The 12,980-nt window shown below is 37.4% G+C and overlaps 1 protein-coding gene across 1 annotated transcript in view; it reads right to left on the reverse strand.

Moving 5' to 3' along the window:
- The window catches only part of LOC145780282 (bifunctional 3'-5' exonuclease/ATP-dependent helicase WRN-like), a 34,755-nt gene extending 24,792 nt beyond the window's left edge, over positions 1–9,963 (reverse strand). The window contains exon 1 of the mRNA XM_082591984.1: positions 9,839–9,963. Coding sequence (XP_082448110.1) covers positions 9,839–9,963 — 125 coding nt within the window. The remainder of the gene's footprint in view (positions 1–9,838) is intronic.
- Positions 9,964–12,980: the final 3,017 nt, after the last annotated feature.

Here is a 12,980-nt window from a genome sequence, read left to right on the forward strand (position 1 = left end):
CAGGGTGCCGCGGCACCCCGGTTGGGAACCACTGCCATAGACCAACTGGCAAGGGCAAAAGGAGTAAGATGGTATGGACATGTGATAAGGAGGGAGGAAGGAAGTTTTCTTAGAAAGGCACTAGATCTAAAGGTGGATGGGAAGAGGAAACGCGGTCGTCCAAGAAGAACGTGGAAACAACAAGTGAAGGATGAGTTTAAAAAAGTCGGACTGAAGGAGGAAGATGCAAGGGACAGGGTGAAATGGAGAAAAGGGATTAAGACAATTGCTGCGCGGAAACAATCGGCCACCCCCACTAGTGGGGAACAAACCGACGATGGATTATGATGATGATGATGATGTAGCCTAATTATCATTGCCGTTTTAGGGTTAAGGTTAGGGGTTACGATCTTATTTCAACGTTTAGCGACGTAAAAACGATGTAAAAGCGGCAATGATATTTCGGCTACGGTACCCGATAATTTTCAAAAAATCACCGAATAGGGAATTCTCCGAAAAAGGCTCTCACCGAATCGGACTCACCGAATAGTAGCAGACCCAGAAATTACAGCCCTTCAAAGTCACCAACGTCCCTCAAAATGCGTTCGCATGTAAATTTTACTCCATGTTTGGGTGTTCACTCTTCACAACTTTTCATGTAAAGCATTTACAAATCTGAAATTTGGTATTCTGATTAAGAAGCAGCCCTAGTTTTCATATCTACCATCAAAGTTTGGAGGGTGCAAAGATGAAGCCTGAGCTAAAAAAGCTCAAAATGCGCCATCTTGTGGTTAATATTTGACCCCGTGGACAGTCATTCAGGAAGTTGAAACTTTCAGAAAAAAATCTTCTTTGCCTTTTTCAAGTTTCAAATATGTAACCCAACTCCTTCAATAGTAAATGCAGCTGTAAAATCATGAGCTTGACCATCACATGCAAAAATCTCGGGGGTGTGAGGTAGTGTGGCTTACTTGGCAAACATGAAAATGTTTTGAATTTTGCTGAGGACACCCTTTTAAATGGTGAGGTTGTCAGAAAAAATAACTCCTTCAAAACATTTTTTAATTTAAAATTGATTTAGGGGTGGCCCTCTCCCCCTGAAGTTAGGGATGGGCAAAACAGAATACCGAATATAGAATAACCGGTTGTGAAGCCTAACCGGTTTCAAAATGCGTATGAAATCGGGTAATTGAAACCGCTTCAACGATTGACTTCGTACCACTCCGTCTGGTAGCAACAAATTCGCTGCAGCGAAAGTAAAATTGTTTATCAATTTAGAGCAATCCGCATAGGAAAAACGCACGAGTTTCATTATGCGCATGAAAGAGATCTTTCTTGTCAAGCGCTAGACTTCAATTGTTTGGGAACACTTTTCGCAACCAAACAGAGAAAATCTTGTTTGTTGCAAGCATTGTGAAATCGAAATGAAGTATTGCAACAGTACTAGGAGTTGTGGACACATTTGAAAAATATATTACACAGATTTTTAAAGTTGATGAAAGACGGCAATCGCTGACACATCTGCTTCTTCAGAGAGATGTTTTTCAAGGGCAGGTTAACTGCCAACAAGTTGAGATCCCGTTTGACTGGTGAACATTAAAAGCCTAACTTTGTCACACTGCAATAGTGCAATAAGCAATTTTTGTGATGTTCATTGTTTTTGCAACTCATCAAAATCATTAAAATGTGTTGACGGTAAAAACTGTCTATAATTCTAGAATAGATATCTGTATTCTATATTCGGTTTCAGTATTCTAGAATATTCTAGAACAAGGGTGTGCAACGTGCGACCCGCGAGCAAAATGCGGCCCGCGAAGAAAAATTGTGCGGCCCGCAAAGATGTGCCAGATTTGAATTGTGTGCGGCCAGCGAAACGTGTTTATAATTTAGTTTAGTCTGGTACGTGTGAACTTTTCGTTGTGGAGTGGATTATATTATAGATTTCGCACCTTCTGTTAACCATTCTAGAAATCTCCCACCAGCCACCGCTAATCCAATTGTGTTTAATTATTTGGAACGTAAAAATGTATGGTCACATAAAAGGCTTTATGAACAAATTACGACTTTGGAAAGCTCACCTACAGATAGAAAATCTTTTCCACTTTCCAACTTTGAGAGACTATGGAATGCATCCTGAGAAGAAAACCAAATTTGAAAAATTGTTGTATGAATCTTTGGCTCGTTTCAAGGACTTCACATCTCATGAATATTTGTTTGACATATTCTCTTCGCCATTCAACACAGACATTGACAAAGCACCAGCTGATATCCAACTTGAACTGATTGATCTTCAAGAGAAAACGGAATTGAAAGCAAAGTATTTAGAAATGAGTCTTGGCGATTATTGCCGAAAACATCTCAACCAAGATGACTTTCCACATTTGAAAAAATCCATAGCTTCAAAAATGGCTCTTTTTGGCTCAAATTTTACTAAAATGGGCGTTATGAAATTCCCCTGTCGATCGGTTCTTATAGTCGAACACTTGGAAGATTGACTTCGAATTGCGAACACTTTCATTAAAGTAAATTTGGAAAAAGCCGTCGGGAAAAGAAGCCAGCTGCAAACTTCTCACTGAACTCGTTTAAAGACGGTGTGAAAATAAATTTGAATAGCAGTTTTCTTCAGAAATTTATGCGTTTTAACTTATTATTTCTGCAAGGAGATAACCCCTAATAATGCCAAAGAAAAACATGAATAACAAAAAAAAAACTGCTTTTTGTGCATGCAACTACTAGAAATCATATGCTAAATAAACGTGCGGCCTGCGGTTCACCCAGTTATTTATATCTGGCCCTCCTGTAATAAAGGTTGCACACACCTGTTCTAGAATAGCTAATTATTCTATTTTGCCCATCCCTACCTGAAGTTCTGCGCCCTCTCCCAAAATACCAAATCTTCATATCTCAAAAACTGCTGGAGCTAGAGATACAGTTTTTGTGTCAAAAGATGCAGAAAACATGATTTTCTATCTGCTTTCTGAACAGTGATTGTGCCTATCTTGAGTAGAAAAGCAGTTATTTAAAAAAAAAAACTTATTTTGGGTATTCTAGCACAAAACATCGCTGAACAAGTATTGTGGTCCAAGCTATTCAATACACAAAGTTCATAAACTAACTTGTATAACTGGTTAGTTTCAAGGTAAAAATGAAACTAAACAAACAAGCAAGCAAACAAAGAAAGAAAAAAACAAATGAATCAGTAATAGGTAGTAGTCAGCATCACAGCAGAAGATGCTCTCTTGGCCACAAGACTCAAGAATGAGTACTGGGCTCCATTTCTGGATATTTTGTGTAGAATAAGTCCTCTACAGCTGCAAGGGTATGGTGGCAGACAGTATAGATTGAACACAATGGACTATGATCGAATTTATGAATATTTTGCCATCAAACTGCAAATAAATTGTAATGACTTGCCACAATCTTTTGTGTCCGTTACTTTGCTTCCAGTGTTTAAGTCTTATGTAAGATGTTCTGACTTGCAAATCTCAATGTTAATTTTTTTATTATTCCTGGCTGGGGATGTCCTGTGATAAATATATCCTGTACACTTATAGTTATGGAGCTATATTATTTTGCTGTAAAATATTCTTTGTCTCATACTGTTGACTGTGCTTTGGTAACTACAGTACCATACTTGCTTTGTTGTGTTAATGCTGCTTTATTTTACTGTTACCAGCTCAATGCGCTATTGAGCAAGGCATTTAAAGATAATTATGCTCAAACACGGAAAAGCCAAGCTATCTACCCGTTGTGATGGTTATGCTATGACCTTAAAAAGTCAACAGTAAATAGCAGATATTCACAAAAACATGAAACAATACAACTCTCCTGTTTTGACTTAGTTATTGCTGCGAGTTGAGACCTTTTCTTGTATTGTTTCGAAGGGTCTGCTACTATTCGGTAAGTCCGATTTGGTGAGTCCGATTCAATGAGTTCCTAGCTTCTAACCCTAACCCCTAACACGGCAATGATAATTAGGCTACGGTACCCAATAATTTTTAAAAAAATTTGAAACAATCCCCCGTTAAGGGATCGGACTCACCGAATCGGACTCACCAAAACGGGCCATTCCGGTTTTGAACTTACTAACTACTGTTTTTTTATCGCATGTAACATTGTAATTGTGTCTTGGTGGAATTCCTTTCACCATTGTGATGTATGTAAATATAAAAATGCTACCTGGCAAAACAATAAACAGAACGCAAACTTTATTATTTCATATGCATTTTGTCTATTTTTAGTTGCTATCATTGCTGATATCAGTTGTATAGTACACGAATTGTTATTGCATTGTATTTCATCCAATATATAATGCAGAAAGTAAGTTACGCTATACTTTTCTCATCATACTCTGGTATACTCACACATCCACACTGCAGATGCATCTTTGTGTTAATTACTAATTCATTTGGGTTTTTTTTTCATTGTTTGCTTGCTTGTTTGTTTACTTTCATTTTTATCTTGAAACTAACCAGTTATACAAGTTAGTTTATGAACTTTGTGTAATGTGCATTGAATAGCTTGGACCACAATACTTGTTCAGCGATGTTTTGTGCTAGAATACCCAAAACAGTTTTTTTTTAAATAACTGCTTTTCTACTCAAGATAGGCACAATCACTGTTCAGAAAGCAGATAGGAAATCATGTTTTCTGCATCTTTTGATACAAAAACTGTATCTCTAGCTCCAGCAGTTTTTGAGATATGAAGATTTGGTATTTTGGGGGAGGGCGCAGAACTTCAGGGGAGAGGGCCACCCCTAAATCAATTTCTAATTCAAAAATGTTTTGAAGGAGTTATTTTATCTGACAACCTCACTATTTAAAAGGGTGTCCTCAGCAAAATTCAAAACATTTTCATGTTTGCCAAGTAAGCCACACTACCTCACACACCCCAAGACTTTTGCATGTGATGGTCAAGCTCATGATTTCACAGCTGCATTTTCTATTGAAGGAGTTGGGTTACATATTTGAAACTTGAATTGTTTATAGCTTAGGCAAAGAAGATTTTTTTCTGAAAGTTTCAGCTTCCAGAATGACTGTCCACAGGGTCAAATATTAACCACAAGATGGCTCACTTTGAGCTTTTTTTGCTCGGGCTTCATCTTTGCACCCTCCAAACTTCAATAATTTCACATTTGTTTGGTGTCAGTCTCATGGGGGTTAATTATCAACTAGTATAGAATAATGATATGCAAAATGGTAGTTCTGGGACTATTGGTTTGGGAGATAGCGGACATCAAAAATTGATGTAATTTTTTCCAATGTAAAAAATTTCAATTTTTGAAAAGTTCTATATCTAAAACTAATTTGAAATTAGCAACTTTGATGGTAGATATGAAAACTAGGGCTGCTTCTTAATCAGAATCCCAAATTTCAGATTTGTAAATGCTTTACATGAAAAATTGTGAAGACCCAAACTGTATGTTGCCAGAATGAATGTTTATTGTTTATGCATATCAGAATTATGTTCATATTTACTGATATTTAAATCAGCAATTGGGCATGATATTGATACATTTAGAAGCGAAATGGCCCGATTCGGTGAGTCCGATTCGGTGAGTCCGATTCGGTGAGTTCCCTATTCGGTGAGAGCCTTTTTCGGTGAGAGCCCTATTCGGTGAGTTTTTTTTTTAAATTATTGCGCGCCGTAGCCTAATTATCATTGCCGATATAGGGTTAGGGGATAGGGGTAAGGGGATAGGGGTAAGGGGATAGGAGTAAGGGGATAGGGGTAAGAGGATAGGGGTTAGGGATTAGGGGGGTTGGGGGATTTGGTTTTTTTGGGAGTTTTGGGTTTTTTTGGGGGTTTGGGTTTTTGGGGTTAGGGGTTTTAATTAGGCTACGGTACCCGATAATTTTCAAAAAAAATTCAAAAAAAATACCGAATACGGCTCTCACCGAAAAAGGCTCTCACCGAATCGGACTCACCGAATAGTAGCAGACCCCTTAGAAGGTAGGTTTTGCTTTGTTGAATAGAGCTTCAATTTCTTTAGCATTTTTCAAACAGAATTTGTTTGTTCTACCAAAGTCTCACTTTCCTGTAATAATAAGCCTTTTTCCATTTTCATTTGTAAGGATCTGTTCTACATCAACTTTGTCATCAACTGGTTTTTCTGCATGTACCGTACTCAGTAAACATTCTTTTCAGAGTCCTTTCTCACAAGATGTTCAATACTATAATCTTTGGCTGAAAGCATCTCCTTGAAGTATCCAATATACCAAACTACAGTATCTCGTTCCCACCATAATGTAGCGCAAAGTTCATTGGCCAGTTCAAAGTTCAAGGGAATATGGTTTCCCAGGACCAAACTGCGTGAAAGGCTCCAGGGTGATACCAGATGATGTTCTTGTTTCTGCTACAACCAACAACTTACCATGCAAAAGGCAGCTCTCAATGTTCAGCCGCTACTCTGAAATAGCAAAATTTCGCAACCGTACACACAATGGACAGACTTTGAGAGATAATATGGTATTGGTAAAAACTGGCTCACAGAAACTCTCAGAATGTGCAAAAGCTGTGAAATCAGCTCTTGATTTTGATGAGTATCAAGATGAGTATCAAATGGTCAGATTCCCAAGAGCAGTTGAGAAAACAGCGACTGGCAGAGAAGTGTGAGAAAAACAAAATCACACTGATTACATCACAAAACTTCTCACTTCATGCAGGAGCTGGAATGGTCCATGCACAACCAAAGATGAGTTGTTGGCTGCGCTCCAACAACATCCAGACAATACTAAATCAATTCTATGCACTGAACTAGCATTCTTTATTCACACTCATCCTCATGAACGAGCATCTAATCCAGAATTATACTGCCAAAGTAGAATCTCAATTGAAGAAAAGGTGGAAAATTTATGCATGCTGTTAGGCGGTTCCTATGGCACAGCAATATCATCTGCTCATCTGCTCAATAATCTCGAACCAACCTGCTCCTATTTCTCTTTTTGAGGCCAATGAACTTTGCGCTACATTATGGTGGGAACGAGATACTGTAGTTTGGTATATTGGATACTTCAAGGAGATGCTTTCAGCCAAAGATTATAGTATTGAACATCTTGTGAGAAAGGACTCTGAAAAGAATGTTTACTGGGTACATGCAGAAAAACCAGTTGATGACATAGTTGATGTAGAACAGATCCTTACAAATGAAAATGGAAAAAGGCTTATTATTACAGGAAAGTGAGACTTTGGTAGAACAAACAAATTCTGTTTGAAAAATGCTAAAAAAATCGAAGCTCTATTCAACAAAGCAAAACCTACCTTCTAAGTGTATCAATATCATGCACAATTGCTGATCTAAATATCAGTAAATATGAACATAATTCTGATATGCATAAACAATAAACATTCATTATGGCAACATAGAAATATTGGGACACATTAGAGGTGAATATTCTTCTCAAAACACCTGATACAATACCCTGCTAATCTCTCAATCTCCCCCCACCAATATAATAAACAAACAAAGAAGGAGCCAAATACAAACCCTTGAATTTCCACATGCATTGGGGAAGAACATCCACCCCTGGGACACAACACTGACTATAGTCTATCCTTGTGCTCAATATACTGTGTATATATATTATATATGTGTTAATTAAATCAAATATAGTTATTACTATCTGAAGCCTTTACAAATTGTTTCACCTAACGGATCATCAGAAGGTCTTATTCAAATAGAATTATATAATTATTATAAACTATTATAATTATTATATTATTATATAATTAATTATTATGATATATAATTATATAATTATATGTGTTAATTATGTGCTATGTAATGAAGCAAATATGTGCTATGTAATGAAGCACCAAAATGTTTGCATTTATTCTGACCATCCCACACGAGGGCTTAAAATACTGGAATTGGGATGTGGGGGGCACAGCAAGAAGATTTTTACAATAATTTTTTTTTTGAGAGATATTTTTTCAGTATTTTTGGAAGAAAAATCAAGTTTTGGCCACTTTCTACAAGAGATAGATGATTTTAACCACCAAAAATGGATTCATTGCTGAAAAATGAGTAGGAATACACTTTTAAATCAACTGATTCCCTCAACTGTGTCAGATTTTATATCCAGATATTAATCCAAGTCATCCAAGTCATATTAATCCTAGTCAGATATTAATCCAAAATTAATTTTTAAGAAAAAAATTCCCTTGCTGGGGTCAAAAATCACATTTTTTGCCCCTAATGAATGGTTTTTCAATATTTTGACCTAAAATTTGGTATACAGCCTAGATTTAGTACATCTATCAAAATAAATTTGGATATACTATTTTTTGGGTACCCCCCCTCTGGTCTCACACCTCTATAAACATGGAGTAAAATTTACATGCGAACGCATTTTGAGGGACCTTGGTGACTTTGAAGGGCTGTAATTTCTAAACGTCTTGAAATAAGGAACTGAAGTGGCTATTTGACCGGCTCCAGTCTTTTAATCTGAAACACTATTTGAACGGTCATGACGCATTATTTTTTTCTTTCAAAGCAAAAGACGAGAGGAGAAGAAAAAAGTGCCTATATATATAACTTCTAAATTCAACAATTTTATTCAATTGAGTAGGTGGCGTGTGCGATCTTTCTTGGGCTGGTGTTCCCGGGGGAATGAGTTCGATACTACCCGGAAGCGTTTTTTTTTACTAAATTTTGACCCGAAGTGACTCAATCATTAGGCTGCTGCATTTTTGTGGTCAATTTTTAATTCGAGTAGCCTTTTCATGTTTTTTCAAATATATATAAGTAATAAAGTTAGAGTATTTTTAATTTGCTGGAATTTGAGAATTTCTCTGGGTAAGTTTCCGTTCGTCATAAGAGGATTTTTGATAATGGTTTGAATTTGGTCAAGTTTAGGTGGCCACCAGATGGAGCTAGTGGTATTTTAGGACTTGGCATTAACTTAGTTGGTTAGATCTATGCTTGTGCTTTCCTACGATAGCAAATTTGTTGAAATTGAACAACAAATGAATAAATGAGAGACAATCAGGTGTTTTTCAGTGCATTTCCACCCCATACTTCCTCCTTTATAATAGGCTAGTCCATTCCAACGTGTGTGACGTATGATGACATCATCATCCAGTTCACTTGACAGTCAGGGCAAATTGTGAAAGAGCACCCTTTTTTCTTCTCTCATCTTTTGTTTTGAAAAAGAAAAGAGAATATGCCATGACCGGTCAAATAGTTTATCAGATTAAAAGACCGGAGCCGGTCAAATAGCCACTGCCAATTTTTTGTGTTCATTATACATCAATATGAAACTTTAGTGTGAATTTCAAGAAAATCTAAGAGGGTCGAGCTTGCACACCCTGTTGAGTTGACATGGAATGACCCAGCAACAAACCTAAACTGGCAATGGGCGAGACATGTAGCAAGAATGACAGACAACAGATGGGCCAAGATAACCACAGAATGGACACAATGGACCAGTACCGGTAGATATGCAAAAAGAACTAGAGGGAGACCAAAAAGAAGATATTGAGATGACATAGAAGAAAAGATTGGCATCACCTGGATGAGAACAGCAAAAGACAGAATGGTGTGGAAACATATGTGGAGGCCATCTAATATCTATCAGCAGTGGCATGACCGGCTGATGATGATGATGATATAGCCATAGCCTAAGCAATTTTTTTCATTTGTTCTCCTCTCATCTTTTGCTTTGAAAGAGGTGAAAGAAAAAAATACGTCATGATCGGTTAAATAGTGTTTTAGATTAAAAGACCGGTGCCGATGAAATAGCCACTGCCTTATTATTACAGTTTTTGTGCAGAAGAATTGATTCTCTCTGTAACATCAACATCTTGAACATCAAAAACCAAACAATACCAATGAAAACTAACAACGTTAATTAGTACCTTTTTTGGACAATGTTGTTCCAATCACAATAGTTGGAGGAATGCTCTTCTATTTCAGCAATGATATCATGCCCAACATCACACATTGTGATTAATCTGTCTATTATATCATCTGCTTCTGTCATAGTGGTAAGAAATCTAGTTCACAATCATTTGCAATTAGTTTACACTATATATTATATGTCTAAAACAAAAACAAAGATCATTTAAGCTTGGCTACATGTTCAACCATACGGTACAGTGCTCCTAAAATGATTTCTAGAGTCACAAACCTTTTATCCTGTAGGCTAAGGGATGGGCAATAGGCATCCGCGTCTTTTTGTTGCCTGCTCCTTTTCTCATGGTTCTGCTATAACACGTACTTCATTGTGATGATAAAAAACAACAACAAAATGACCTACAGCTGGACTACCATTCCCCAACAATCTTGCAATTGCAAAGACAAACAAAATTTCCCGCATAATCAAAGCATGCATGATCAAAGTACAGTAGGTATATCAGCACTGAATGTTGCCAGACATCATCAAATGAATTTCCGAACTTTTTTTTGAAAGGTTCTCAATGGGTGGAATTTTTGATTGATTGAATATTTATCCTCGAACTGACAAAGCCTCTGGTGGGTTATTTTTGGCAGTTTGGTATAATTGTAGAGGCTTTGCACTACTGACGCAGGGCTGATTGAAACAAGTTTTACCTCATTGGAATCGTTTTGTTGGGGATACTGATTGAATGAACTTTTATCCTCGGACTGGGAAAGCTTTTTGAGAGCTTGATCCTGGCAGTTTTGCATATTTGTTGTAGAGGCTTTGAACCACTGACGCAGGTTCAGTCATCAAAATTGACAGCGTGAAATATCCGATTGTTGTCTGTAAACTATTCCATCCACGAGTTGCCGCTGAATGGATAACCAGCAGAGCTATCAGGGTGGACTTATAATTCTTTCCATCGATAATTTTTCAGGAACAGGCTCCTTCTGGTTGGTGCTTGGACTTTACTCTTTTTATTGCAATACCGTAACATTTTTGACGTAGGCTAGGGTAAACTATTGTTGATGATGACAATATATGTGTATGACAGTAGGCTATAAATCAAATACAGTTAATTAGTCTCTATGTCTAAACCCTTGACAGCTTGTTTCACCTAAAAGGAGGATCATCAGAAGGTCCTTGTTCTAATGACAATATATATGACAATATGCAATAGGCTATATGTATGACAATAAAAAAATAAAACACAAACTGATATGTCTTTTGCCACTATTTATTCCATTTTGCTATTAGTTGTTAGACATAGCCTAGCCTATGCCAATATATCAATAGTTGTTCAACGTCCCAGTAAACATTTTTTCTTGGCCCAACGTTGGCTGACGGTTGTTCGGGTTGGCTGAGGCAGTGCCGGTCTTAGGGTATTTCGGGCCCTGTGCAAAATATGTTTGCGGGCCCCAATGACAAAGATCCAATTCAGTAGCGTAGCTAGGTATTTTGAAAGGGGAAGGTGGGGTTTTGACGTCCGGCGGGCGAAGCCTGACGGCGTGTTTGCCGATGGCAACACCCAGCGGCGGGGTTCTGGGGGGCCTTTCCCAAAAAATTTTAAAAAATTACTTTGAATTTGGTGCATTCTGAGAGCATGTTCAACAAAAATTTGGGTATAAATATTACTGTAAAATGGTGCTGTCCGGTGGCATAGCAAAAGGATAAGATCATGTTTTCTTTGAATTTTCTTATGAAGAATCGAATTAAATTTTTTCCATTTCCAAGATACCTTCAAAGAATTGTTTAAGTTTGCTTCATGGTATTTCAGCCTCATGGGCGAAACACGTGTCTATCGCTGAGTTCTTGCTACACTCGACTGCTGAGAAACACACGTTTTTGGGAAAAGTCTTGATGGCTAGTGTGCAGTGGCGCCGCCAGACCTTCAACAATGGGGGGGCAAAATATTGACAGTGCAAGACAGTAGCGTAGTCAAGAATTTTGAAAGGGGGGGTGTTGACAGCTGGCGGGCGCAGCCCGATGGCGTGTTCGCCGAAGGCGACACTTAGCGGCGGGGGGTCTGGGGGGCCTCCCCCAGAAAATTTTGAAAAATTACTTTCAGTTTGGTGCATTTTGAGAGCATTTTCAACAAAATTGTGGGTATAAATATTTCTGTAAAATGGTGCTGTCCGGTGGCATTGCAAAAGGATAAGATCATGTTTTCTTCGGCATTTTTCGGAAATAAAGCTAAGCCTCTATGTTTTCTTGCTGCTAAATCCACACTGAAATACTTAAATGTTTGGTATTGGCAAAACTCGCTCTTTTAATGCAATTTCGTTTAAAATTAGGCAAACTTTGTTTTAGAGACATAGGTTGATTGCTTTTTTTTTGTGACATTATTTCAGTTTTATTATTTATCAATTTTCTCCTTGGTTGATTCAAAAAGCGATCTTATTCTGGTAAGTCACTAACTTTTATGCTCTAAAGTCAACTTAAAGTTTAGAAAATGTAACGTCATAGAGGTCATACATCTTGATGAGTGTCAAACAAAAAGCTTTGAGACAATGAAATTACTTTAGGCTATTTCTGATATATTCAAGTTTTGTATAACGAATAGCTGTTTAGATGTTAATCTAGATCGAACAAGCGATCTCAGCAGTTGCAGATGGCTTGCATCCTTGCACAGTTTGACGAGAAATTACATCATAGGCTAAAGCTTTTCTTGTAAACAATGTATTAACATCCGTAAATTCAATTTGAAAGGTTGAAACCCCCGAACCCCCCTCCCTTGGCTACGCCACTGGTGCAAGACATGCAAGACAGTGGTATATTATTTAATTTCTCTTGTTTTCTACCAGGGCTGGAAAAAATGTTTAGCTTCCTGGGAATCTGTTTTTTTAGAGAAAAAATTTCCCGCGGCTTACAATCACGATAATGAGAACCTTAACATTTTACTGATCTCTGGGGCTGACGTAAACCTTAAAAGTCATGTCGACATATTCTTGATGCCCCCCTTATCGAAAATTGTTCTTTGTAATACCGCTTTGAAGGAGGATTACGAGTTACGACTATGAACAAAAGAATAAATTTTAAACTTCATTTTGAATTGAAGAGACATGACGTAATGTCTTCCAACCTTAGTTATATATTTTTTCATTATGTAACGTCTTGTA

The sequence above is a fragment of the Aplidium turbinatum genome, chromosome 11 (genome assembly GCF_918807975.1).
Source record: "Aplidium turbinatum chromosome 11, kaAplTurb1.1, whole genome shotgun sequence".
NCBI classification, from domain to species: domain Eukaryota; kingdom Metazoa; phylum Chordata; class Ascidiacea; order Aplousobranchia; family Polyclinidae; genus Aplidium; species Aplidium turbinatum.